This window comes from Suillus bovinus (genome assembly GCF_016758785.1).
Source record: "Suillus bovinus strain UH-Sbo-P2 chromosome Unknown EDB93scaffold_30, whole genome shotgun sequence".
NCBI classification, from domain to species: domain Eukaryota; kingdom Fungi; phylum Basidiomycota; class Agaricomycetes; order Boletales; family Suillaceae; genus Suillus; species Suillus bovinus.
The window spans coordinates 68,685-93,200 of NW_024542086.1; the positions used below are offsets into that span (position 1 = coordinate 68,685).

A 24,516-nucleotide genomic window follows, 5' to 3' on the forward strand; every position below is an offset into this window, starting at 1 on the left:
TCACTTAGCTGTCCTGTGGAGTCTCGCAGCTATCATATCGTGCGACATTGAACACGTATGTCTAGTTAGTTTGGTTCTATTGTTTCATCACAATTTTGGGCAACTTGGGTTCGAGTTAGCGTAGTGGCCGTGCAGTATAATGAAAAGCTGCGCGTCGCGCAACGTCAAACATCAATGTTGACTACACTTTTCTCCTTAGGGATGAAGCACAAGGTTCAAACAATCATCGCCCCCCTCAAGAGTTAGCTGCAGTTCCGGTCCGCCGGGTTGTGGACGACGTGGTGACGGCTGCGCGCGTGCGAAACATACAGCATGATAAGCAAATTATGATATCGAGGATGTGCCGGGAGCAGACAGACTACAATCGCTCTTTGCAATTAACCACCTCCGAACCTTGATTACCAATGACATCACAACTGCGTTTCACTACTTCCACCACCTTCTCTCCAACACCTTGCTTACCCGAGTAAAGGTCATCAAAATGGGCTAGTAGGTCAGAGAGGGAGATAGGACCTTTGCCGGCCTTGGACTTGACAATTTCCAAGATGCTGGCTTCACTTGGCAAAGCGAATTTCATCGGATTTTGCTTGCCATTCGAAAGGAAGTCCGGCGCTGTCAAAGTAGGTACGTCGCAGAGATAACTTGATTCTGTCTCGAAAAATCGCCCCACTATTGCGTCCGAGACTTTATCGAGCTGATCAGGAGACCAAGCAGGGCGAGCTTTAGTTTTTTCAACCAGGACCGCCGTTATTCCTGTAGTGAAATCTGTACTCGCGCCGCTCTGCATTTTCCAAGTTATACAGATCGTACAGCATAAATGTCATTTTTAAACTTACACAGTAAGCAGTGGCAATACCCATCTCCATTTGAAGGGCCTGGAGGAGCGTCATCTTCTTCCCGCGTCGGATCGCTTCTAGTGCCACTTTGAGACTAGTCGGACTCCGCAAATGTAAGGTCTCCAGTGTTCCCGAGGCCCATTTGGCAATCGAGTCATCGGAAGTCAAGGCTAACTTAGTGAGATCTTCCACAATCTCCTCAACTGTATCATGTCGGAATGCCATATCAAGAGCTTGGCGCGTACGACCGGTCAGTTTTCCAACCGGTTCGTCTGGGAGGCGTTTTGCGTAATGGTCCTCGATGGTCTCATCGATCATAGCGGAAGTAGGATCCTCCAAATCAGATAAACGAGTCAATAAGTTGGGTACTGTTCTTGACGACACGAAGTGGGTAGCAAGGCCTAGTTCACTACCAAAACCATAAGCCCACGGTCCTATCGGGAGAAAATATGTTCCTACTCACAAAACTTCCCTGCCAACAAGAGCTTCTGACGTAAGGGCGAGATATGTGCCAATTTCACCGTCGATCCTGGACAAAAAGAAGCTTGCTCCGACGTCAGGGCAGTAACCTATCTTGGTTTCTGGCATAGCAAATACTGTCTTCTCCGTTGCAACTCGAAAAGGAGCACTAATGGCAAGTCCGACCCCCCCGCCCACTGTTGATGAGTCAACGCTATGCAAGCTGTGCAGAACGAAAACACCAACTTGTGATGCCGTCCAAGATGGTTACGTATGGCTTCGGTAACGCAGACAAGATATAGTTCATTTCAAATCTAAAGGATAAGTAATTCAAGCGGTCCGGAGCATGATTCAATGACTCACTCGTCTTTGAAGAATTCTATAGCCTTTGAACGAGTAGCATCATGCAGTGAATGCTGTAGTACAGCTGTGCGAAGTAATCAGCAAGTATCCACGTGGATTTGAACGCTGAAACGCACTTGCAATATCACCGCCTGCACAAAATGCACGGCCGAGACCCGTCCCAACGACAATCTTGCACAGGTCGGATTTTGACCATTGCTAGAGTACAGGGAAATTTCGTAAGGACCTGCACTTTCATATGACAGCATTCTTACCTCTAGCTGAGGTCTCATTAACTTGAGCATATCACCATTGAGAGCGTTCAGTTTGCTTGCTCGGTTCAAGACATAAGTGCGTGTTGCGCCATTCGACTCAAAGAGCACAGACTGTATGTGAGGACAATTCTCAAGGGACTGGTGAGAAAAAACACTTGCAAAGAACTTACTTGCTCTAGTGGTGTTGCCTGAGTGCTGGTGGACATGTGAGCAGCCACTGCACTTGTCCTAGCAAGAGCTGCTGATATACCGTTACGCGACATTCTTGTGAGAGCAGTAGCCAGCATACTCAGAACCAGGTGTATAACTAAAGGAGACCGTTGGAGAGCCTGCGACCCACAACTTTTTTGGGATTTTCGGAGTACCGTGTAGTTGGCAGGACCCAAGGCGATGCTTACGTGATCATTTGACACAATCGTTCAATGACTGCTGTATGTTGCTTGTGACTCGGAAGCACTTTCTACCATCGGACTACTTTGACCGATGCATCATGTGCTTCCTACGACAGGTTCAAGAATATACCATCCATCAGGTCATTTCGGCACTGTCAAGTACGTTGGACCGCTTGAAGGCACCACTGGTCCTTGGCTTGGCGTTGAATGGGACGACTCAACTCGCGGGAAACATGATGGCATAAAGGATGGGAGACGATATTTTGACTGTCGGTAAGATCAAGGATATTACAACTATGCTTATCGCTCAGTGATCACAAGAGTCCCTCACAGCGGATCCTTTATTCGCCCATCCTCTTCCGTTTGCTATGGGTATCCATTTTTACAAGCATTGAAAAACAAGTATGTAGAAGCTGTGCATGGCACTGCGTCGCAGGAGAAAATCGTTCTGGGCTCTTCAAATGGTTCCATACAGGTGGAAGCTGTAGACCTGGACAAGATCCGAGGCAAATTCTCAAATCTGGAGCGACTGCGCGAAGCGAGCCTCGATAATGAAATGGTTTCTACCGGGAACAACCGCGGGGAAATTCTGTCGACATGCCCTAGTAAGCCAGTGCGTCTTTCTACAAATATCGTGCGATTGATGAGATCAAGACATCCGCGGCCTGGATCTTTCTGCAACGCTTGTGTCCAGTTGGGACGTTGTGGCGATGATAACCACTGAACTGCATCAACTCGAGCGGCTAGCGCTCAAGTAAGCATTGAGCCTTCCTCTTTTAATACACTGACACTACAAATAGTCGCAACCGGCTGACGCCGCCCACATCTCACTTGCCTGCATCGGCTTGGCTGCGACTCTCAGAGCTCCAGCTCAACGGGACCTGGGTTTCCTGGGAAGAGTTTACAAGCATAGCCATACGCATGCCTCAGCTTCGCATAGCAGAACTCGGATACAATGGGCTTACTTCCCTATCACATGCGAAGATCTCTACAGTATTGAGCCGTATCGAGATCCTCAATTTCGATAGCAACAAGCTGGATGATTGGCAACATATCAGCGAGGCACTGGAGCCGTGCACCTCGTATGTTCAGTGTTTGTGGGGTTGTTCAATAAGCTAATATGGTACCGCAGGTTACGACGACTCGTACTTTCATCTAACGGTATCGAAACGATTCCTTCTCGTGAATCTCGTCCGTCACATTTACAAGGACTCAAAATCCTCTCTCTTTCCAATAACAAACTCCATAATTCGCACGATATTGACCGATTATATGAGTGGTGTCCCGATCTCGAAACATTGAGTCTCGCCAAAAATCCACTGTCTGAGGGTCAGCGCAAGATCGTCGTCATCTCCGAGGAAATACATACTCATTGTTTGCAGCTAATGACCTCTCTCGTTCCTCCAGGCAGCAAATCATAGCAAAGATCCCGTCCTTGCGGGTCCTTGACGCAACTGCGGTGAGCATAGGTCCGCTGCGGTGCCTAGAGTTTAATTTCCTTTGTCATCAAGATCTCGACGAAGGAACGATCAGATAGTGAATTGTTTTATCTTTCTTTCGTTGCGAAGACTATGCCTGGGCATGATGAAGACAAAATGAAGGAACACCCGCAATGGAAGAGGCTATGCATGAGTCAGTGTCTTGACTCCACTAAGTCATTATTATATTTATCAAACCTTTTTGCTATGTACCAGAACACGGTAGACCTGCCGAGTCAACAGCTGATCGCGACGGTAGACTGAGTCAATATTTGATCGGTAGGTCCTTACTTGGATGGTCGCTTCACCGCCTTTTGAACTTTACCCACAGAGGTGAAAGTTCACCAATGCTCTGAGCCTCCTAGGGGCCTCTTCATCCCGGAAATGGAAGGGGGGCTCATCGTATCTACTTCGCTGCGCGTGCTTTCTACGATGAAACTAGGGCTTTTCCGGCTCAGATTGATGAAAGCTCTGGGAGCAAGGAAAAATCCGAGGAACCGTGATAATATTTGTGTATGGTTGAGAATGGGCGATGACACACTAGCTCTTCTGGGGAACGATGATCAAGAATTAGGATGGTGGGGAATAGAGAATAATTCACATATTGTCGTACACATCGCGGCAAACTGAACCTTGATTACACTTATATTTATACATGAATACTAATAGGTGTCCCTAGGAAAAGATGTGAGTAAAGTGACACACCTGAAGACGTAAGTCTGCCATGTGGAAAACGTCAATCACCGTGCACTCAAGTGCCACGAATGAAGGACACAATCACATTGGTGGGCAAATTCAAGACAGACAGTCCTAGGTACCGAGGGTAGTATGCACACGAAGTCTTCTTTAATTCCGTCACCGTTTCCAAGTTTCCGTGGTTCAACGCCACCGATACGAAAGATGACGCCCACGTTAATTCTCACGCGCTGCCTTGGTTATCCTTCAGCCAACCTTCAGCTGATGCTTGAAAGTACAGGTTCCACGCCAAATTCGGGACGCCTTCACCTAATCGTTCGACATATGGACCAAGAGGGAAATGACCTCTGTAAGACAAAAAAAAACAGTTCTCCGGTTCGACCCAACATACGCCAACGCCAAGCTCGAGGAGACCATGACCATCATAAGAGAGGGGAAAACCAATAACGGATGGGGTGCCCCTCGGCCAAGTGCAAAATATCCAGCGGCTATATCCTTTAACGCGCCCATCCACCATCGCCATTTGCGTGCCTCATCGCCCTGTCGTCGTACCGATCGTCTTTCTCGTCGCGTCTGCCACCGCGATCTTCACGTCGCCGGTCATCGTCCCTGCGGCGGTCATAATAATAATCAGGGGCTCTGCGGTCATCATCATAACCTCCCCGTCGGTAATCATCGTACCCTGCAGGTTTTCTCTCATCAAGTTCCCTCCGCGGCGGAGGTGGAGACCTGGGGCGACGATCTTCGTAATCATTGCGACGAGGAGGCGAGCGAGATCGCTCGCGGCGATAGGATGCACGATCATCCCTGTAGTAGCGTTCTTCTTTGTATCGGTCGTCACCTCGAGGACGTTCCTCACGACGATCCTCGCGCCTGTAGTTATCAGGTCCACCGCGCTGACAGAACAGGTAAGGCCCGGTGCAAAAGAACCAAGCCATCAAACTTACGGCATCGTCGTAGGCAACGCGAACAGGTCTACCGCGCAGGTCTTTACCGTCCAAATCCTTGACGGCACGGTCTGCATCATCTCGCGATAGGTACTCAAGTATACTAAGAGACTGTCAGCTCAGGACAACGCATCAAATTTAAGTCACGTACCCCTGACCAGCGTTATCGCGATCAATGTCAGCAAACGACACGCTACCAGCCTCGCGTCCGAAATCTTTCAAGTCCTGGGTGAGTGTATGGTCAGGTTCGATGTTGGGGTTGGACAAATCCGGCGAAAGTGAACATTAACGAGATACAGGCGGTCCCTTCCAGGTTCCAAAATGACCAGCAGGATCGATCTCCAGAATACAGAAGCGCCATATGCTCCGCGAACATTGTCCAATGGTGCAAACCGAAAGAATATCATACCTGCCAGCTAGTGTCGCGAGAAATACCGGAGACAATCAGGCGAATACCTGGAGGCCTACGGGAGCGAGCAGCCCTAAAGAAAAATATAATTCGTCAGGGAAAAGGCACAGCATTAACTTGGTAAGTCAACAAATATACCCGTAGCCACGGTCGCTCTCATAGACATCCCGACGAGGGCGACTTTCTTTGGCGAATTCGACGACGATGCTAAAACAAGAAGTATAAGAACCAATATGAAAGATGTTGCGGGTGATTACGATACGAACTTGGCTCCCATGAATGGCTTGCCATTGAAATGATGTACAGCGTCCTCCGCATCCTATAAAAGTTTGGTATACTGATCACCCTGATACATGGTGGATCCACCTTTGAGCTCTCAAACTCGACAAAACCGAATCCTGATGGAGGTCCAGTAAGTTCCGCATTTGGCGCGCGCCTCTTGTCCGACGAACCGGTCATGACACGACAGTCAATGATGCGGCCATAGCCATCGAAAAACTTAGCCACGTCGTCAGAACGGGCATCAGGGGGAAGTCCTGTGCAATGCAAACGATGATTAGAATTGTTTATGCCAAGATCTGACAAGAAAAAATCTTCATACTGCCAAGGTACAAACGTCTTGCCATGGTGGTTGAAAGTGAAAGAGTACAGTTATGGCGGAGATTCAACTCGCCATTATATTCGGTTGTTTGCCAAGAATTTGGGCATCATCGACAAGACCTCGGATACCGCCAATAATATCCTTCGAAAGTCCTTCATAAGTATGTATTGTTGTACATAAAATTATAGGCAAAACAATCTTCAAATATGTCAACGACAGCTAAGCAAAATGTTGCGCCGCGATCACAGAAGTATAAATTAATGTTGAGACCAGTTAATCGAGTTGATGTCGATGCCTTCCTGCACCATCTCCCACAACGGACTGAAGGAGGCGATTAGCACAGCAAAAAGCAGTGACATATACACGAGACCGTACCTCATATCACGAAGTCTGGTGACAACGCGAACAATATGATTTACCACGAAATCAATTTCCGCTTCTGTGGTGAAACGACCGATGCCAAAGCGTAAGGAGGAATGTGCCATATCCTCTGCCGCTCCTAGGTGACTGTCAGGTACTACGACAAGATCACGCACGAAGAAAACATACCAAGAGCCCGAAGAACGTATGAAGGTTCTAGAGACGCAGATGTACAAGCACTACCAGAAGACAAAGCGATATCCTGCAACGTAGACATGAAAATTTCTCTCATCAGAGACGTGTCGCTATGCTTACTTTCAAGGCCATGAGAAGACTTTCGCCTTCAACATACGAGAACGAAAGGTTTACACATCCTGGGTATCCATTGACATCTCCATTTCGGACCACATGCTCGACTTGGGAATTGATGCCCTGGATTAACCTATCCGACAACTGCTTGATCCGTGCGTGGTCCCTCTGGAATATGCATCAGATTCGGAACGAGAGGCGGAATGATAGACAGTAAGTTAATCAGTACCCCTGCACAGGAATCGTCACCAAGCTAGCGGCTCATACGGCCGTAAGCCTAGAGCATCACGCCACTTGATTCAAGTGCCACTTCAAACGCATGTGCGAATTTCATCATGAGTTGTGCAAAGAACAAGAAACTCACCGCCATCTCTAGCTTTGCTATACGTGCTGCTTCGCCCATGCCAACCACCAGCGCCGTGGGCAACGTACCGCTGCGCAGCCCACGCTCTTGGCCTCCTCCACTCAAGATCGGTTCCAATCGCACGCGCGGTCGCCGGCGAACATAAGCAGCTCCTATACCCTTTGGGCCATAGAGTTTATGCCCTGAGATGCTCATCAAGTCAATGTTGGCTTCATTAACATCGATAGGTATTTTTCCCACGGCCTGCGCCGCGTCGGTGTGAAGGTGTACGCCACGATACTTTCGCACAATAGCACCAATTTCCTTCATGGGTTGGATGACACCGGTCTCGTTATTTACTGTCATGATGGAAACGAGGGAAGTGTCAGGGCGGATGGCGGCCTCGAGAGTTTCAAGGTTGACTACGCCATTAGACTCGACAGGAAGATAGGTTATTTCGAAGCCTTCTTCACTGAGTTTCCTGCAAGAATCCAAAACACACTTGTGCTCCTGCAGGGACGATCAACATTGGTCATGAAATTAAGCGGCTCAACCCACCGTTTGTGTCGTGATAACATGTCTTTTCTTGTCTTTATTGAACCGTGCGACGCCCTTAATGGCCATATTGTTGGTCTCGGTAGCACCAGAAGTGAAAACGATATCCTTGGCCTCAGCTCCAATAAGTTCCGCCACATGCTGAGAGATGTTATAGGGGCATTTTCACGCACGTAAATCCGGCAGACTTACCTTGCGTGCAACCTCAACAGCCTGCTCCGCTTCCCATCCATATGCATGAGTTCGACTATGTGGATTACCGTACTGATCTGTTAGGTATGGTAGCATAGCATCGAGAGCACGCGGATCTACGGGAGTGGTGGCCTGGACCTTGTCAATACACCGAATAGTATCTAATTGCATGGCCTTACCTGCATATCGAGGTATATGGGGCGAGTCTTTTGTGACACGCTGTTCTCACGACTGGGAACCTCGAGCTTGAAGTGCATATCTTCGACGATGCGTGCACGGTCTGCATTAGAAGGTTGCACAAAACCTCTGCGAGCGCAGACGGCAGCCCGTCCTATGGAGTTTTTGAAAGTAGCTTTTCCTATTACACTGGGGGTGACTCTAGATAACATCCTGGATGCGAACTTCTCTCGTTAATCAGATAGGAGAACCTGAATAAGAAGGAGAACAAGAAGTTAGTCGTAATGCTCGCTGTTGTGAAATGGCGAAGAGCAAGCAACTCTGAGCACCGTGAACGAATTGAGTTGTCAGCAGGTCTAATGAGGTCACGTGCGAGAGTTTCTTACATAAGACAACGGGGCCCTGATCTGTTGCTCAACGGTGAGAGTCGTTCGTGAGTTAAAGCTTTAAAGTTTTAACACCACCGCACGGTGATTTGACAACAAGCTACCAATTCGCTTATATTGAAACTTTCAAGACGGCACCATTAAATCAAACCACACTTACGGACCGACGTTTGCCTACAAATTCGGCCTATTGCGAGGCAATCTAACAATTAGGCTACCGAAGTTCATCAACCTATCATCAATATCCGAGACATGCGTTCACCAGTGGGATCGACCGGCGCCCTGAAGAGCGGTGTAATATCGTGGCGACACGGCTTGACACAGTCAGACGTGCACTTCTCGGCTGGTGACTCCATAGTGACCGTCGCTCATACTCCACTAGGCCACCAGTTCTCGCAGCCTATTGGTACTTCGCACTGATCATCCTTTCTTTTTTTTTTGTCCCATTGTTGAATTCATATCACAATCCCACGTCTTTTCAAGCGATCTGTGTTTGCTACCCATTGACTTAATTCTTATCTTTAAATGTGCATATGGCCGTTTCACACTGTCACCGGGCGACCGTTTGCATTCCCTAACAATTGGCTAACATGGATCTTCTCCACCACTGCTGGTCCTGCCAGTGTCATTCACGATGCTTCCGATGGGAATGACAGGAAACCTACTAGAGGCGACACTTTCACTTGGATGAGATGCGGATGGGCATCCTCCAGAAAAACTAAGCTGAATAGACTATTCTTAAGAAACTACGTAATTGGCCCGGGTGCGCTGCAAGATGGTTGTATGTCTATATCCTCCTGAGAGTATTATGATTAAAAAATCAGCTCAAGTATTACTCGAGTTCATAGCCAGAACCTTTGACCGCGTGGTATTAATCCATCAATGACAAGACCCGAAACTGTGATTCGTAGTAGGCAAGTAAAGGATACAGGTAAACCACCTCCCACGTATCACGACAGGTATTGTTACAAGCACACATGTAGAGGCTTCCGCCGAAATCTGAACATTGATTTTGAGCATGTATGATTTTTGTATTTTGTTGAACCCAGTCTTCATGGAGAAAAGAAGATACAAAAAAATGCCAAAATACTTCGGAATATAAATAATATGATCATTTCTTTCTTCCTGATGAAGGTGGGGGCGGTAATAGCGGTACCCCTCCCCCTGAACTACCGGTACTTTGGGTGGAGGAACCTAGTAAACTGGTCCCAGGTGTTAATAATTTACTAGTTTTTCCCGGGATGGATATAGAAAACGTCTGGCCTTCCTTCAAGGAGTAGTCCTTCTTTGGACCTACCGCAATATGAGAAGGGGCTTCATCATCGGGGCTAGGAGGATTCAAAGCAGATTTAAAACGTCTAAACATGAGTGTGCTCTAAGTGAGTAAGAGAAATGTCAGCGTTTGTTAGACGCACTTGGTATAATCTTGCAATGCAACGTCTGAGAGCGTATGTTAAGACAGTAAGGAGACTGTAAGGAGAGCGCTCACTAAAATCAAAGCTATCTGTTCGTTCAGCGAATCCCATCCCAATATAAGCCTTCTTGCCAGTATCCTCTACCCTGATTACAAAATATCGGGATGAATCAAGGACGGATTCCACGCATGGTTTAAGAGCGTCATAAGGTGCGCGGGCAAATACTAACTCTACATCAGGATGCTACAATATTCATTGTTCATGTTGAAACGTACATTCACCTGTAGTTGCATTAATCGTCTACTTGTACGCAGTAAGAAGTTGACAATGCTTACCCGTCTGAGCATCTTCAAACATCAGCGCTGCACCACTCGACTTTTCGACGATGCGCAGCCTGCCCTTCCATAGCGGTTGCGCAAGGTCTCCCCAATCGTTAGCACGATGTCCCTCGTTAGCCTTCAGATGGGGAATCTTGTAGACTATGTGTGCTGATGAAAGGCTTGCTGGTGAGGTTCGCGCAACTTGGACCTACCTGAGATTTCTCTTGCAATATATAAGATAGATTCAACCTCCTCGTCGAGCACATCCATGTTTGTAGCACTACAGAAGGAATGGTTGTCTCCCTTCTATTGGCCACAGGAGACTATGTAGTTTTAGTGTTGCGAATGGGGTTCACAGCCACTAAGTAGTACTGATTGCTTAGTAAGCAAGCATATATCTCGATATCAGCGCTCAGCATTAATATTGATATTGACAATCTCGAAGTTGAAGCTAAGTACTCAATACATGGCTCAAGCACCACCCACACCTCCTCCCATGAGCGCAACAGAGCTTCGTGACGAAGCTCGAGATTCTATCATTGCTTCCTCAGCGGAATCCTCGGATCCCACTGGCGTGACCACATCACCTAATAGCTCAGGCAGCCCGGAACCTTCCCAACAACTTTCTGCTGTCCAAGATATCTACCAGCAAGTTTTTCCCCAGTTATCTAATTTGGCCGAGCAAAGGAATTTCGTTGGCATCACTAATATCGCTGAACATCACGACTTGAACGTGAGCAGTTCTTGATATACCCCTCATATACATCTCGGCATCTCGATAACCATGCCCTGTAACAGGGTTCAAATGACAAAAGTCACACCAGACTGCTTTTGATTGCCCCATTGGTACTGGCTTATATGGTGCTGGATGATTTGTGTGTAAGACTCATCCCCTGACTACACCCCTTTGTAACACTTGTTCCAGGACACCTGCTCAACATGCCCTTGCACGGTTGCCTGAAAGTGTGTCCTCGCATCCCCTGTCGCATGCACTCGCAGTACTCTTAGCATCCGCTTTGGAACGAAAGTATGAAAATACTTACGCTCGGGCCCAAGAGCTGTTCCAGATGTCGCAGCAGAGTGACTTCCCTGATTCAAGGTTGGGGAAAACTGTTGGTCTACTAGTTAACGACTTCCTCGGTATGTGCACACTTAATTAGGATTTTGTCGTATCGAATTTGTCTTCAGATGCGTTCCGCAAGAATACCTTCACGCTTGTTTCGCGAGCATTCGCGTGCCTCCATGTTACGGAAGCTCAGAAATTACTTGGGCTGGGACGAAAGGAGGTACTTGCAAGTGAGCTCAATGACTAACTCTCTACTATGCTTGCTGAACTGCCGTCCTTGTCTGAAGTTGCGAACAACAACCACTGGCAATTCGACGCGACCAGTGATATACTGCGACCCTCGAATGCTTCTCTTCCTGCTCTGGTTGCTACGAAACCTGGTATGTGACCAAGCCGTTTATGCAGATTCATGTTTAGGGACGTCCCTAGTACTGCCGTCCTCGGTGATGACGTTCGATCTCGTCGTGAACAGTGTTACAACCTCAGAAGTATGTTGATATCAACATATGCTTTTTCTTCACAATGTAATCATAATCGTGCAATAGTCAGCTGTATATCCTGAGTGATCTATCTTAGCGAAGTCGAATGCAGGACTGGACAACCCTCAAGGCTTTTAAGATCAACATATTCCTTCAATATCAACTAACATGTAGAATCAGAAAAATCCCAATATTAAGTGAACTTGACTAACTAAGTTAAACCGAGTAGACTCCATCGGGAGGTCTATTTATCGCAGTGCGTGGTGATCTACAGTCCTCAAGGTCTCACATACCGAAAGGGGAGTGGAAGGTGTCGGAGCACAGGATAATATGAGTGTCGAGGTGTGAAGCGTTTGAGGTAGAGTTGTGAATATGTAATATCTTGTCGTTTCCATTTTAGTAACCAGCCTAGGTGATTGCTCGGTGGAATATCCAAGAAACGACGTCTGTGGAGAAAAGGCACTGAAAACAGACTCGTGTCACAATCCTTCATCCTAACAGAGGTCAATTTCACCTTGCCTTTAACGTTACGCTTCATCCGAAGCATGTTTCTGAAGTTTGAGCATTCCGTGGGGTCGCCGGGGACGGGCACTTCGCTGGGTATCACAGGGTCGGAGGCTAACCCGTCTGGGTGATTCACGTCCAGCCTCACGGGATCCACATAGCTATCAATTTTTAGACCAGTTTTCTTGCGGAATTTATGCCAATCACGCTCTTTTGCGCGCAATTCTTTATGGGCTTGCTGGAAGAGCTGTGAAAATACTTCATTCCACACAGTCAAACCAAACAAGTGACTGAACATGCCTTAAGCCTTTCTGCAATAAAATGTCTTACCCTATGCAGTTCTCCGTGGGCAAGAGAAGCACGGGAATGAGTAGTCTTCGACAGATTCTTCCTGACCACTGGAACACCAAATATGAAGCCAGATCCAATCCATCTCGGAATCACGTGCAGAGGCCTTGAATTGGGAGGCCATGGAGGTGTATCGCCCATAGCCATGGAAAAAAACCGAGTTATTGGAGACAGGCCGGTGCCGTGTACAACACCACCGAAAGACGCGATGTAGCACACAATGAATGTGTCTGCACTTACACGTTGGAGGACGAGACAGTATTTGCTAATATCGGGAGCGCTGTCGTTAAGAACGCGCATGTATCGCTGTTCCATTGGCGTCAGAGGAAAGTTTTCCCGATCCAAGAATTCGTAGAAGGCAGCCGTGATTCCACCGCCACCATCAACGTGAGCGATTTCGCCTGGTTCAAAGGAACACTTGGCCTTCTCCTTCTCCTCTCGGCTGAGGCCGCTCAAGTCAGATGCTCTCTTAGTTCGCATCGCAACGTCGAACTCATATGCCCAACGAAGTCGATCCCATCGTAGATCAACTCCAAGCATGTACTGAGAGTAAAGCTGAGCCTAGAAATGCGAAAGAAAAAGTACCCATGAATGATATGACACGCATAGTACGAGCATAGACGTACCAAGCCACCGCAAATGATTTCCTGAACTGCAGTGCAGAAGGGTAGTTCACTGGAATGAGACCCCGGCCTCAGACTGAAGAATTTGTCATGGCGGAACGCGGCGCTAATATATCAATAACACTATAAAAATCTTGTACATATATAGCACGGTTTTGTTACAAAATAGTAGTTATTTTACAAGAATCGTGTACAACAATTACAACACAACAATTGTCCCTCTATGTAGGCTTGATTCATGTATTGAAGGTGCCTTGGTATGAATAGGACCATGAGATGGAGTGCGTCTTCGTCACGATTGCGTGAGTCGCCTTAGCTCATGCTTCCAGGCCTTTAAAAATGTTGAGCAATGAGAAAATTCACAGTCGAGCAACAAACACGAGACACATGCCTTGTGACGCAACGTCCTGAAATCTTCCACAGCAGCAATATGTACCAAGTACCTGGCTAATTTGTGAAGCTCCCGGTCAGCTTGAGCCTGTTCTGTATGAGCGTTTTTGAAGGCATGGATTTTTAGTCCTTCGTTTGGATTCAAGGCAAAATTTCGACTCTACGACAGAATTAGAGATGATGGAGACGGGTCACACCTTCCTCTTACCAGGTCATCTATGTGAATACTATTCTTCGCTGAACTAAAGAGGGGAGTTAAGGCACGCTCGATTGTCCAAATCAGAATATGCTAACAACTGGGGAAAGTGATTCCAAATAATTTGCAGTGCCTTGACGTGGTGTGCGTATGGTTGACCATTTCGTTCTGTAAAGACGGTGAACATGCAAGTTTTATCGAGGACTGCGTATTTTCAATCAGATATGCGAAAATCAAAGTTGCATAGTCATAGTCGTACCGAATGAAATCTGGAGTTGATGTCAGCCGTGACCTGCCATCATGAAAGCACAAATAAAACCTGATAATTCCTGGTAGATCCAACCATGCCAAGTTCTACGAGCTTCGCCTCAAGCCATATCCAGCTAGTTTGAGACCTGATTGGTTGTGAGAGGTTGTACTCGTGAGGTAAATGGATCTCACCAGATGCAGATGTCGTAGTAAGGGTATATGGCCTCTAGAAATTCATGGAGGCCAGGCCTCGCACATTCCGCAGGAGGTAATGAGCCAGACGTTAGTGGTTTGGTGTCCAAAATGGCTGCACGAGGTTTATTCTCAGAAAGTGAAAACACTCGAGAAAGATTGGCTTACTGTAATCAATGTCCAGCACGAGCAAACGTTTGCCATCTCGCAGAGGATGAATGATATTGATCTGAAGTTTCTCAGTTGCCTCTTTGACTTTGCGAATGTTTCGCTGGTCATTTTTATATGTCGCAGCGGCAGTTGGGTTGTCGGTAAAATCTACATCAAGATCGTTGACAACGTCGGGGAGGAATTCCAACTCTGACCGTATGTTAGTACAAGCACTAAAGGTTTGAAAGATCGCGGGCTCACTTGAGGGGTCTTTAATCTCGTCACCTTCAGGGGTTCCAATGAGTGTGAATGATTTTCCTGCGATTCGTAGATCTGCACTACGATCATACGGTTCAGAGAAAAAATCATGCAGGAAATCGCGGACACTGACATTCTCTCTTGATCTGGGGGTAGTTTTCCTTTCACTAGACCTAATATTTTCTGTCTCTCTGGCGGAACCTTTGTCAAACTCATCAGCGAAGTCTTGAGGTCGTAAACTCTGGACAAGCGGAATTAATACAGTGGATCTTAGTTCGCAGCAATTCGGTTCCGCAGCTTACCTATCTGATCCAAGGAGATCTACCTTGTACTCGCGTCCTGACCATTTGAAGGTGAGCGGAATCTTTGTTTCAGGAATTATTTCATCCTTCAAGTTGTATATTCGAGTAAGTGCCACCGATGACATTAGCTCAGACCAAGCGTACCTCTAACATGGTAGCCATACTTGCACTGCCCAAATTGATATGGACGCGATTTCGAATTAAATATGGCTTGGGCCGTGACCTGTGGAAGCGGGTGGTAAGCCAGCCCAAGGACGAAGTCTGGTAGGTTGTGGCGAATAAAAGTACGGAAGTATTTGTTTTCCCAGTTAACCGGCGGATCTAATGAACACTGCACCGGATACCGGAGCCAAATTAGACCAGTAGGATGCATATCATGTCATTGTCGAGGACTTGCACTCTACTTTTTTCAAAGTACAGACCGCCTAGTCATCAACTGCTAGAGTGAGTTCACCACCGCGGTTGGTTGTGGTTATTGACGTGTGGATACATATTAGCCTGAGAACACACAGCAACATATCGCTTTCGCCGAGAAGTTTCTCAGTCACGGTTCCGAGTTTCTCCTCTGACTTTTCAATCAAGATGACGGACAGTGAAAGTCCAAAGCCTACAGAACCTCGTCTTTCAGCAAGTCTGATTCTAGTCAACAGTCACAACGAAGTACTCCTTGTTCAGCGCAACCCACAGGCTAGGTCATTCGCTGGCCAATACGTGAGCAGAATCACTCTTTTGCAGTCCCTGTTCAAAGACATCTGGAATTGGAGGTTTTTCCCGGGGGAAATTTTGATGCTGAGCAGGATACGTTCATAAAATGGACTGCTATCAGAGAAACCTTTGAAGAAGCTGGATTGCTGCTGGCTTTGCCGGATACTCCGAGCAGATTACTCGATATCGACTTCACTCAGGCTAGAGAAGCTGTCCATGGAGGACAAATGACGTTCTCAACGTTTCTTACAAACAACAACCTAAGAGCCGATGTAGGCGCTCTGCTGCCGTTCACTACATGGGTGACACCACCGTCATCAACTAGGCGAGCAGGATTTTTTCCCTTTATCCCTTAACTATATCTGACATCTAGGCAGGCGATTCCGTACACACTTCTTTGTCGCGTTCCTTGGGGATTCTACATCGAATGGGCTGTATCCAGGTAGAGAAGAACACCTTCCGACTCCTGATGGGGGACAAGAAATCATTCGAACGCGATTTTTGCGTCCAGAATCAGCCATAGAGGAATTCAGGACTGGGAAAATCAGCTTTTTCCCACCCCAGTATTACATTCTAGAAACGCTTCGCCTCATTCTTACTGGATCGTCCTGTACCGAGAGCCAGAGAAACACAGTTCAGATGTTGTCTAGAGCTACATTCGGACGGATGGTAATCAATCCAAAGTTGTTCCGTATTAATGACGGAGTCAATGAAGCTTTCGTCTACGAGGGCGATGAATTGAGAGGTGGTCCAAAGGGTCGGTTACACCGCGTGGTAGTGGAGCGGAATTCTGGCGTGGTACGGCATCGCATTCCCCACATTTCTGATAAGCCTACGTTGGTCTAATTGCTCACATAGCCGTTCTCTCAGATGAACTTGCAGCGCAACTTCGACTTGTTCACTCAATGCCCGGTCGAAGAAGATATACCCAAACTATAAGGACTTGATGTCGGCATACCCTCACGACCGTCGTCAATCGGTTCCAATACAATTATTCATATCTCCTATTCAACTCCTATTGATATCGAGAACGGTGTATTTAGAGAAAGTTATTTGGGCTACAGTCGCGTTTAGTGGGGAGAACGACAGAGTAAGGGCTACAAAGTATGACATTTAAAGCAATTAAAGCAATTTGGACAATAAAGAAGAATAAACAGAACCCAAAATTCATTATGCACCTGGAGACCCCGTGAAGAACATTAAGCGTGGAGATGAACATAAGAACACGAATCCAGTATCCGGGAGACGACATCAGATCATGAACTTTCATACGGGCGTTCTAGATATCGAATACCTGATAATCGTATGCGACACTTTGACCCCAAAAAGATGGTGTGCAAGCGCCAACAGGAGCATCGCCGGTGCTACCGAGCATAATGGCATTGACGTCAGATGCGCCAGCCGCTTCCCAATTTGCAAATGATGAATCATCAGCGTTTGGATTCCCGCTATACAAGAAAGACTTGTAACGGGCTTGCATTTCAATAATCAGCGCTGACTGGGCCGAGTCAGGATCAAGAGCAGTGCCAAACTAGTACAAAACATGAGCCGTAAAGAATGTAACATAGCAAGAATTTACTTACAACTATCTCGATATCATCTTGATGACAAACAACGCCCGGCTCGGTGCAGAAAGAGACAGCGGAGTTACCGGGGTAGCTAGCGCCAAGGGAGTACAATCCGACGTATGCAGTGCCACCATTAGAAACCCAATTTCGCGCGAAAGTCCATGTCGCACATTGCCAGATCGAATCTGTGGCGAGCACTTGCAGCTGAGGACGGTAGTCATCATTTTGAGCAGTCTCTACGGCATAGCTTTGCGAGCCCACGAGGGTCTCGTAGCGTGTCTCGCCGAACGAGGCGTTGACAATAGCAACGTACTCAGTTTCGGGTACGGGGCTAGAAAATGAGCGGTAAATTGTATAGCCTCCCTCGTGAAGAACATTAGAAAGCAAGATGGGCTTGGAAACCCGGGGGAATGGCGAAGTTGAATCTAAGGTCGAAGTGATAAAGGTGCCGTCATCTACAACACGCATTGGCGCCGCTTGTGTCGCGGCTGGAACGACGGAAACAGAGCTGTTGAATTGCCAAAGACCGGCACCATTGACGATATTATCCGCGGTTAAAGCATTTAGACATGCTAAGTCGGTCGCAGTACAGCCAAGATTTGACACGAAAAACTGCTGAAGTTGAACCTGATCAAATGATGACAGGAAGCCATAGTCCTGACAAAGTAATGAGTCCCACGTTCCTCCCGGTGATATGCACACCACTCACCATAGGGTCAGATTGCAAAATCGCAGATTGAAATAGTGACTGTGCAGAAGGCACAGCAAGAAGGGCACGAATCAAATTCGCACCACTGCTTTGACCGGCCACAGTGATCTTGCTCGGGTCACCGCCGAAGCTAGGAAGCACAGTCGTCAAAAATTTGAGAGCATTTACAACATCTCCCAGACCAAGGTTAGTCTGATTGTTGGGAGCAACGAAGCCAAGCTTAAATGAACCCAGATGAGCTAACAGTGAGATGAAGTGATTACAGTGAAAGCACTTACAGCTCCCAGGCGGTATTGAATGACCGCAACGATCGAATCGGTGGCAAGTGCCAGTGCGGATCCATCTAGGCCAGGATTTGTGGCGGATCCGACCATAAAGGAACCTCCATGAACCCTAGGAAGATATATGATGGTCACGATCACCGAAAAATGATAATTATATGCATACCACATCAAAGTGGGCACACAGCTGTCGGCATGTAAGGTGGTAGGAACATGAAGAATCATCGACATGCAATCCTCGGTAAACGTGGAGTTATCCACAAATGGTTGCGGGCACATGAGCGGCAGCGCCGAAACATTCGTAGAACCATTGCTGTCGATACAATGTATGTGATCGGAAGTAAATGAGTCGTGATGTGGTTCACGTACGGGAGTGCCCATGCAGTTACAACAGTAGACGGGGACCAGCGTTTTGCGGAAGCATACTTCGCAGCAAACCTGCTAACACCCGAGACATTGACTACACCCTGCGCGGCGCCCAGGGGGGTATTAACGGATATTGCAGTCGACTCTTCTCGTAGGCAAAGTTTTTGAGCCCGTGTCGTGTGGACGAGACGGCACAGCCAACTTTTGGAGTCTAGCGATGGAAGTGATAGTCCCGAGCTCGAGAACTCCCGTGAAACAGGGGATGCATGGGATAGCGACGCGACTAGCAGTGACAAAAGAATGCAGGTGATTGAAAAAAATACCATGCTTCTAGTCTAGGGACAAAATCAATATATGGTTCAGAGAACGGAGAAAATTGACCTGGACATGCAGATCTCCCGACACAACTGCTGGAGGGAGGAGTCAACTTCAACGAACTGGCGCTTTAAATACAGAATCCAGCCCGTCGATGACCGTTCCTGCGAGATGACAGGCCGCGGCAGGTGTGCCAGTGAGTGACACGCCAAGTATCCCGAGTTCGCCGCACTAAGAAACTTCCGACTGGTTGGCAAAGGTACGACAAGAAAATATATAGACGCGGTGCGGCCCCTTCTATATCCATGAAGTAAGGCACTTGAGAAGACGAGATTTACGTCCGTATGGAACAATGCCATTCATCCCGAACAGAACAGGCAACATCACTTTAGCCAAGCGCTCATTCAACAAACGAGTTGCTTGTTCCAACTTGGGAGCCCTTGATCAGTTCGAAAATGAGGTAATACTCAAGACCAATCCCCCCGTACTCCGTCGCTTAGTATGCCGATTAAAGCTACCACGCATGGGATGAATAGACGTCGACTTTTCGAGTATGTGTCGAAAAAAGCGCGCTCGACGACGCGAGCAACGGAACGCAAATTGATAATGATGTAGACAATGTTCTAAAATATCCAGATCACGTGGCCCAGGGTAACAAGAGTCAAAGAAGTCAGGACTCAGAAAGCACTTTCGACTTCTCTTCCTCCACCATGTCCCTAGGTAAAGATGCCGATTCATTTAAACGCGTCCTCCATCGTCAAGACTATACTTCATGGCATTCCCAACCTGCACCGCTCAACTCCTCTCCCAGTGCCTCTATTTCTACACCTACACCCGCGCCTATAACCGCAGAATCGACATCCATGCCTAGCACGAAGAAGAAACGGCCAAAGACGAGTACGTTTTACTACTTGCATATGATGATTTCTTTCACTCCCTGTAGATATTGTGTATTCACAACCGGCGGATACGGGAACGGGTACGAATGTGAATACACAACTGGTATATGCCATTGATCACCTCAAGGTACGTATCATGTTTCTTTTCCCTTTTTACTCATTGAGATTGGTTTTTGGATGTACGTAGTCGACACATAACCCCATGCGTCTGCAAGATATTGCAATTGTCACAAACACACCTCTAGAGACTGACGAAGTCTTACTTGAAAAATTCAAGTCGCATGATAGGATTATTTGGGATCCAAAGACTGATTTATATTCGTATCGGGTACGTTTATCTCGCCAGCTCTTTTCTTGACTCCTGATTGATGCGACACAGCATGAATTTAGCTTTCGGAACAAAGCAGCCCTCCTGACAGAGATCCAGCGACAAACGAGGAAAGGCGGTGGGATACCTGTGCGTGCGCTTAAGGAGTCTTGGAAGGAGGCCCCACAGGCTATCGAGGAGCTGGAGAAGGAGGGAGAGGTGCTTGTTACGAGGACCGTGAAGGATGGTCAGTTGCGGATGGTGTTTTGGAATGAGATCAAGCCGGATGATGAGAGTGGGGGGAAGCATGTTGAGAAAGGTGAGTTTTGTATTGTGGGATACATTGCGCTGATTTTTTGTTTTGGACAGAATTCTTTGATTTGTGGCATTCGCTGAAGGTGCCGAATGATGTTGATTTGTTGAAGGCGCTGCATGCTGGTACGTGTCTCCTATTTTTATTTTCTTGTTTGGTGCTTGATAGATACGATGCAGAGGGGCTTCAGGCTACAGCGGAAGAGACGCCGATCCCGAAAGCACCGTCGAATGTGAAGAAGAAGGGAAAGCGCTCGGCACCGCGACAGAGACAAGCGAAGATTACAAATACACATTTGAAGGGAGAGATTGACCTTTCCAAAGATTATGAGAAGAAATGATCGGAGTGTATGTGTTTCTGTGTCTGGACGTCCTATTTGCCGTGTCGTGGGCGTACCTTTCGTTCAAGGCGGTGTCCAACATTGATTTTATTGGATACATTTATTAGTTGTACTGCAATTGCAGTTGTGCAGTTTCCAAACCTTTTTTTTTTTTTTTCAATCTGATGGCAGGCATGACAATCTGGTCATAGCAGATTCATTACAGCCTCGAACCTGGTACGGCTAGATCCAGACCGTTCAGACCGTCCAGGACACTCCACACGTTTGATGATGCATCGACATCTCCGAAACAGGCACAGTAATTTACTTTGAAGGAGGATCATCGTATTCATCACTGCATCAACTGACTCAGATTCGAAGCCGGGAAGGGCAGCAAAAAAATACAAGGAGTGCACCGGTGCGCGCATGCGGCAGTGATAAGTTTAGAATACAAACGCAGTTCAACGTTCAACGGGCAAATGGGAATTGGCACCAAACGTTGCTTTTGTTTTAGCATGCAATGGGTAGATCTAGCTCTGTCGAGGTGAAAGACCAGTGGCATGCTATAATACTATGGGGCATTCCGGCGGAAGTAAAGTAACGGTTTTGAAGGACGATCACGTGCCAAGGAGAGTTCATGGCGTCCTCCACTGTCCCCACAGCGTCAAGTGCTTCACCTGTGAAAATGTAGGCTTTTAGCCATAAACGACCTATAAAACCAATGACCACTTCCACAGACTCACGGTAGGCTCCGCAGTAGGGTCTATACGTGACCTTTTTGTGAAAATTAAAGCCATCGACGCGAAGCATGGTAAATTTGACTGTGTGCTCTGCATCGGTGACTTCTTTGGCCCCTTGAAAGAACCAGGGACTTTGGGTGATGAAGCAGATGAAACCGAGCAACTTTTGAACGGTGACATTGAAGGCAGGAACACGTCTCATGCTGTGCTATACTTTGACTGAACTTTTCTGTTCTCAGTCCCTTTGAAGTGTTACATCATGCAAGGAGAGAATCCTCTACCCGATTCTGTGATAGAAAAATATGCCGAGACCAGTGGAGAGCTATGCAAGAACGTATTTTTGCTGAGTGAGTTTTGTGTTACATCATACTTTTTTGTGGTGTGAGATTGACCGAGTTGCCAGATAAATCAGGGATTATGACGACCGCTCATGGTCTTCGGATAGCTTGTCTAGGTGGCATATATAACCCAGGCATCTACACCACCGCGGAGGCCCCCCCTGTGCGTGCTGGTCCTATTTTCTTCAAAGTAAACGCTAAGCATCATATTCTAGGGGTTCGCATCCCCCTTTTTCTCCACCCACACCGTCGAACGCCTCCTCTCCAACACTCTCGCTAAGTCATCCTCAAAATCCCAATCCAAGAACCAAACGTATACATCCCTTACCTCTATTTTGAACGCCTCTTCTCCTTCGCAGCTTGTCGACATCCTCATCACAAACAACTGGCCTGCATGCATCACACAGCACTCCTCAGCTCCTTTACCCTATCCAGAGCTCTCATCTGAGGGTGCCATGCCCCTGGATGAGGTAATTAGGAAGGTCAGACCCAGATATCATTTTGCTGCTTTGGGTGGCCGGCCGCCACAGTTTTGGGAGCGGGAGCCCTTCGTGTGGGATGATGAAGCAGGAAGGGTTTCCAGGTTCGTAAGTCTTGGTGCATTCGGTGCTGAAGCTACGGGTGGTAAGAAGCCAAGGGTAAGTTGAAACTTCCGTCATGACATCAAATCATTGAAATAAATCTCACCATGTTCGAACAGTGGTTTTACGCATTTTCAATCACCCCACCTTCCCCGTCAAACCCCGTCCCATCCCGACCCACAAACGCCACCAAAAATCCTTTCACTGAATTAGCTCCCCGACCCCAAAAACGGACACTCGAAACATTCGAATCAACAGAGAATTTCATATGGGGAAACGTTCCCCAGCACGGCAAGCGTCCACGAACAAGTGAGTACTCAACCTCATTCAGGGCATCCCATCTAAATCAAAGTAGATGCACCACAAGGCGAAGAAGGCAAGCCGCCGCCAGGGTACAAATGTCGGAGATGTGAATCTACCGAGGTTCCTCTCTCTTAGTTCATCACAACCAGCGCTAACCTCCTGTCAACAGCACTTCATTACCTCTTGCCCCGAACGCCAGAAGCCTCCTGAAGGGTACGTGTGCCGTATATGTAATACGCCCGGGCATCTTGTACGTGACTGCCCTACGCGCCATGCTGTAGGCGACACAGGTGGGCGAAAACCACGCCCGGGGTATGTGTGCCGTGCATGCGCGAGCGAGGAGCATTACATTGAGGATTGCCCGGTTGCTAATGCAGGGCAGCGTGGGGAGAGGAGAGGGAAGAGAGATCAGATCAAGGAGATTGGACGTGAGTATAGTTATTTGAAATGTGATTCGTGGTACTTATGGCCTACAGCCGACGAATGTTGGTTCTGTCTATCCAATCCCAACCTCGCGTACGCTCTTCTTCCCTTACCTTTTTGTTGCCCGTTAATCCCCACTCTCACAGAAAACATCTCATAGTCTCCATCGGAAATGAATGCTACGTGACGCTTCCAAAGGGTCAAATCATTCCTACGCAATCCAACGTCGTCGGAAATAATAGCAGTATCAGTACTGTCCCAGGTGGAGGCCACGTCCTCATCGTACCTATTGCGCATCACCCAACGTATAACACCATTCCTGCTGACATCGCATCTCCAATCGTAGAAGAGACTGATAAGTACGTAATTAGTTCTCCCTTTCCTTTTCTACCAACTCTAAATCCGACAACTACTCTATAGATACAAGTCTTCTCTCCGTGCACTCTACGCTACCTACAACGCAAGCGCCGTATTCTTCGAAGTCGGACGTCTGAGCACAAAAGGAGGGCATGCACACGTACAAGCCGTCCCTGTACCTACTTCGCTCGCGGGGAAGGTAGAACAGGCGTTTAAATCCCAGGGAATCAATTTCGATGGCACATTGGAAGATTGTCAAAGTTCAGAACTATCAGGCGGGAGGGGTAGAAGCTATTTCAGAGTGGACCTGCCCGATGGGAGGACGTTGGTCCATCTGATCGAGGAACATGCGCCGTTTGGAGTGCAGTTTGGCAGGTGGGTGGCTTGTGATGATTTCCTTGTCCTCTTTTATCGCGGGAATGGAGTTTGGCCCCCGCGTTGCTTGTTCTTATCCCTGTTTATGTTGCCCTATTTCCGTCGTCTTTGATTATGCTCTTGTATTTTTGCAATCGCTGATGGAGTTCCGGTATCGTTTACAGGCAAGTCTTAACCGACATACTAGGCATTCCTGATAGGGTGGACTGGAAGGCGTGTATGCTTCCCGAGGAAGAGGATAAAGCAGATGTAAAGGCATTCAAAACCGCGTTCGCGTCTTTTGACCCGTCGATGTGATCTTCAGTTGTCAGCGTTCACTGCTGTAGGGTACTGAATATGACATTTTGTGCTTTCGTGGTCATCGATCG

At 47.5% G+C, this 24,516-nt stretch overlaps 12 protein-coding genes across 12 annotated transcripts; 5 read left to right on the forward strand and 7 right to left on the reverse strand.

The window, feature by feature from the left end:
- Window positions 1-214: 214 nt before the first annotated feature.
- On the reverse strand, window positions 215-2,299 carry EDB93DRAFT_1147751 (3-hydroxyisobutyryl-coenzyme A hydrolase). Its single transcript, XM_041449534.1, has 8 exons — window positions 2,083-2,299; window positions 1,913-2,023; window positions 1,775-1,856; window positions 1,659-1,722; window positions 1,542-1,609; window positions 1,300-1,492; window positions 837-1,245; window positions 215-781 (listed from the first exon to the last, which is right to left on the reverse strand). Exons 1-8 carry the CDS (start codon window positions 2,197-2,199, stop codon window positions 359-361), a joined length of 1,467 nt encoding a protein of 488 aa, XP_041307369.1. The 5' UTR covers window positions 2,200-2,299; the 3' UTR covers window positions 215-358.
- A 41-nt stretch (window positions 2,300-2,340) lies between these two features.
- EDB93DRAFT_1147758 (uncharacterized protein) lies at window positions 2,341-4,436 on the forward strand. Its single transcript, XM_041449535.1, has 9 exons — window positions 2,341-2,577; window positions 2,626-2,909; window positions 2,959-3,058; window positions 3,105-3,386; window positions 3,437-3,633; window positions 3,687-3,763; window positions 3,816-3,936; window positions 3,999-4,061; window positions 4,114-4,436. The coding sequence occupies exons 1-9, from the start codon at window positions 2,396-2,398 to the stop codon at window positions 4,410-4,412; spliced, it is 1,605 nt and encodes a 534-aa protein (XP_041307370.1). The 5' UTR covers window positions 2,341-2,395; the 3' UTR covers window positions 4,413-4,436.
- A 539-nt stretch (window positions 4,437-4,975) lies between these two features.
- Window positions 4,976-6,460, reverse strand: EDB93DRAFT_1104180 (uncharacterized protein; the record flags this gene model as incomplete). The annotated part of the gene is made up of 8 exons (XM_041447394.1): window positions 4,976-5,374; window positions 5,426-5,528; window positions 5,577-5,650; window positions 5,835-5,907; window positions 5,973-6,041; window positions 6,101-6,153; window positions 6,201-6,370; window positions 6,436-6,460. 8 exons carry the CDS (start codon window positions 6,458-6,460, stop codon window positions 4,976-4,978), a joined length of 966 nt encoding a protein of 321 aa, XP_041307371.1.
- A 15-nt stretch (window positions 6,461-6,475) lies between these two features.
- EDB93DRAFT_1147775 (pyridoxal phosphate-dependent transferase) lies at window positions 6,476-8,804 on the reverse strand. Its single transcript, XM_041449536.1, has 9 exons — window positions 8,758-8,804; window positions 8,374-8,692; window positions 8,195-8,326; window positions 8,006-8,143; window positions 7,469-7,957; window positions 7,111-7,272; window positions 6,985-7,057; window positions 6,811-6,934; window positions 6,476-6,756 (listed from the first exon to the last, which is right to left on the reverse strand). The coding sequence occupies exons 2-9, from the start codon at window positions 8,581-8,583 to the stop codon at window positions 6,693-6,695; spliced, it is 1,392 nt and encodes a 463-aa protein (XP_041307372.1). The 5' UTR covers window positions 8,584-8,692; window positions 8,758-8,804; the 3' UTR covers window positions 6,476-6,692.
- Window positions 8,805-9,647: 843 nt separating this feature from the next.
- Window positions 9,648-10,835, reverse strand: EDB93DRAFT_1147784 (uncharacterized protein). Its single transcript, XM_041449537.1, has 6 exons — window positions 10,705-10,835; window positions 10,508-10,651; window positions 10,448-10,453; window positions 10,247-10,396; window positions 10,173-10,197; window positions 9,648-10,115 (listed from the first exon to the last, which is right to left on the reverse strand). Exons 1-6 carry the CDS (start codon window positions 10,760-10,762, stop codon window positions 9,869-9,871), a joined length of 630 nt encoding a protein of 209 aa, XP_041307373.1. The 5' UTR covers window positions 10,763-10,835; the 3' UTR covers window positions 9,648-9,868.
- A 123-nt stretch (window positions 10,836-10,958) lies between these two features.
- EDB93DRAFT_1250663 (uncharacterized protein) lies at window positions 10,959-12,124 on the forward strand (the record flags this gene model as incomplete). Its single annotated transcript, XM_041453044.1, has 7 exons — window positions 10,959-11,225; window positions 11,291-11,367; window positions 11,418-11,632; window positions 11,681-11,788; window positions 11,846-11,938; window positions 11,976-12,046; window positions 12,104-12,124. 7 exons carry the CDS (start codon window positions 10,959-10,961, stop codon window positions 12,122-12,124), a joined length of 852 nt encoding a protein of 283 aa, XP_041307374.1.
- On the reverse strand, window positions 12,080-13,578 carry EDB93DRAFT_1147791 (uncharacterized protein). Its single transcript, XM_041449538.1, has 5 exons — window positions 13,516-13,578; window positions 12,842-13,450; window positions 12,557-12,788; window positions 12,250-12,499; window positions 12,080-12,188 (listed from the first exon to the last, which is right to left on the reverse strand). The coding sequence occupies exons 2-4, from the start codon at window positions 13,427-13,429 to the stop codon at window positions 12,315-12,317; spliced, it is 1,005 nt and encodes a 334-aa protein (XP_041307375.1). The 5' UTR covers window positions 13,430-13,450; window positions 13,516-13,578; the 3' UTR covers window positions 12,080-12,188; window positions 12,250-12,314.
- An 18-nt stretch (window positions 13,579-13,596) lies between these two features.
- Window positions 13,597-15,596, reverse strand: EDB93DRAFT_1147797 (HAD subfamily IIID h). Its single transcript, XM_041449539.1, has 11 exons — window positions 15,394-15,596; window positions 15,250-15,335; window positions 15,081-15,188; window positions 14,951-15,027; window positions 14,708-14,899; window positions 14,540-14,654; window positions 14,409-14,493; window positions 14,197-14,231; window positions 14,111-14,144; window positions 13,904-14,062; window positions 13,597-13,843 (listed from the first exon to the last, which is right to left on the reverse strand). The coding sequence occupies exons 1-11, from the start codon at window positions 15,409-15,411 to the stop codon at window positions 13,805-13,807; spliced, it is 948 nt and encodes a 315-aa protein (XP_041307376.1). The 5' UTR covers window positions 15,412-15,596; the 3' UTR covers window positions 13,597-13,804.
- Window positions 15,597-15,831: 235 nt separating this feature from the next.
- On the forward strand, window positions 15,832-16,893 carry EDB93DRAFT_1085910 (NUDIX domain-containing protein; the record flags this gene model as incomplete). The annotated part of the gene is made up of 4 exons (XM_041445942.1): window positions 15,832-15,960; window positions 16,014-16,267; window positions 16,332-16,752; window positions 16,813-16,893. The coding sequence occupies 4 exons, from the start codon at window positions 15,832-15,834 to the stop codon at window positions 16,891-16,893; spliced, it is 885 nt and encodes a 294-aa protein (XP_041307377.1).
- A 340-nt stretch (window positions 16,894-17,233) lies between these two features.
- On the reverse strand, window positions 17,234-19,204 carry EDB93DRAFT_1250666 (Carboxylesterase; the record flags this gene model as incomplete). The annotated part of the gene is made up of 6 exons (XM_041453045.1): window positions 17,234-17,485; window positions 17,538-18,179; window positions 18,232-18,450; window positions 18,510-18,624; window positions 18,679-18,825; window positions 18,882-19,204. 6 exons carry the CDS (start codon window positions 19,202-19,204, stop codon window positions 17,234-17,236), a joined length of 1,698 nt encoding a protein of 565 aa, XP_041307378.1.
- Window positions 19,205-19,903: 699 nt separating this feature from the next.
- EDB93DRAFT_1250667 (uncharacterized protein) lies at window positions 19,904-21,052 on the forward strand (the record flags this gene model as incomplete). The annotated part of the gene is made up of 6 exons (XM_041453046.1): window positions 19,904-20,090; window positions 20,137-20,219; window positions 20,280-20,420; window positions 20,472-20,718; window positions 20,769-20,837; window positions 20,892-21,052. 6 exons carry the CDS (start codon window positions 19,904-19,906, stop codon window positions 21,050-21,052), a joined length of 888 nt encoding a protein of 295 aa, XP_041307379.1.
- A 616-nt stretch (window positions 21,053-21,668) lies between these two features.
- On the forward strand, window positions 21,669-24,445 carry EDB93DRAFT_1085811 (CwfJ C-terminus 1-domain-containing protein-like protein; the record flags this gene model as incomplete). Its single annotated transcript, XM_041445937.1, has 12 exons — window positions 21,669-21,718; window positions 21,769-21,976; window positions 22,022-22,118; window positions 22,175-22,272; window positions 22,325-22,747; window positions 22,810-22,999; window positions 23,043-23,113; window positions 23,163-23,421; window positions 23,470-23,509; window positions 23,563-23,775; window positions 23,837-24,148; window positions 24,313-24,445. 12 exons carry the CDS (start codon window positions 21,669-21,671, stop codon window positions 24,443-24,445), a joined length of 2,094 nt encoding a protein of 697 aa, XP_041307380.1.
- Window positions 24,446-24,516: the final 71 nt, after the last annotated feature.

Excerpts from the sequence above, each read along its gene's own strand:
- EDB93DRAFT_1147751 (XM_041449534.1), bottom strand. The coding sequence starts at position 2,199 with ATGCTGGCTACTGCTCTCACAAGAATGTCGCGTAACGGTATATCAGCA. Across the intron at positions 1,493-1,541 it reads CATCTTGGACGGCATCACAA|TGGGCGGGGGGGTCGGACTT; the intron begins GTTGGTGTTTTC and ends ACTCATCAACAG. Across the intron at positions 1,246-1,299 it reads CTTGTTGGCAGGGAAGTTTT|TGAACTAGGCCTTGCTACCC; the intron begins GTGAGTAGGAAC and ends TGGTTTTGGTAG.
- EDB93DRAFT_1147758 (XM_041449535.1), top strand. The coding sequence starts at position 2,396 with ATGCATCATGTGCTTCCTACGACAGGTTCAAGAATATACCATCCATCA. Across the intron at positions 3,387-3,436 it reads GCACTGGAGCCGTGCACCTC|GTTACGACGACTCGTACTTT; the intron begins GTATGTTCAGTG and ends ATGGTACCGCAG. Across the intron at positions 3,764-3,815 it reads GGGTCCTTGACGCAACTGCG|ATCTCGACGAAGGAACGATC; the intron begins GTGAGCATAGGT and ends TTTGTCATCAAG.
- EDB93DRAFT_1147775 (XM_041449536.1), bottom strand. The coding sequence starts at position 8,583 with ATGTTATCTAGAGTCACCCCCAGTGTAATAGGAAAAGCTACTTTCAAA. Across the intron at positions 7,958-8,005 it reads ATGTTATCACGACACAAACG|GAGCACAAGTGTGTTTTGGA; the intron begins GTGGGTTGAGCC and ends TCGTCCCTGCAG. Across the intron at positions 6,935-6,984 it reads ATACGTTCTTCGGGCTCTTG|GAGCGGCAGAGGATATGGCA; the intron begins GTATGTTTTCTT and ends ACAGTCACCTAG.
- EDB93DRAFT_1147784 (XM_041449537.1), bottom strand. The coding sequence starts at position 10,762 with ATGGATGTGCTCGACGAGGAGGTTGAATCTATCTTATATATTGCAAGA. Across the intron at positions 10,652-10,704 it reads TATTGCAAGAGAAATCTCAG|TCTACAAGATTCCCCATCTG; the intron begins GTAGGTCCAAGT and ends CAGCACACATAG. Across the intron at positions 10,116-10,172 it reads GCATTGCAAGATTATACCAA|ACGTTTTAAATCTGCTTTGA; the intron begins GTGCGTCTAACA and ends ACTCATGTTTAG.
- EDB93DRAFT_1147791 (XM_041449538.1), bottom strand. The coding sequence starts at position 13,429 with ATGCTTGGAGTTGATCTACGATGGGATCGACTTCGTTGGGCATATGAG. Across the intron at positions 12,789-12,841 it reads TTATTGCAGAAAGGCTTAAG|CTCTTCCAGCAAGCCCATAA; the intron begins GCATGTTCAGTC and ends GTATTTTCACAG. Across the intron at positions 12,500-12,556 it reads GATGAAGCGTAACGTTAAAG|TGCCTTTTCTCCACAGACGT; the intron begins GCAAGGTGAAAT and ends GTCTGTTTTCAG.
- EDB93DRAFT_1147797 (XM_041449539.1), bottom strand. Across the intron at positions 15,189-15,249 it reads GATCTCCTTGGATCAGATAG|AGTTTACGACCTCAAGACTT; the intron begins GTAAGCTGCGGA and ends CCGCTTGTCCAG. Across the intron at positions 14,494-14,539 it reads TACTACGACATCTGCATCTG|GTCTCAAACTAGCTGGATAT; the intron begins GTGAGATCCATT and ends ACAACCAATCAG.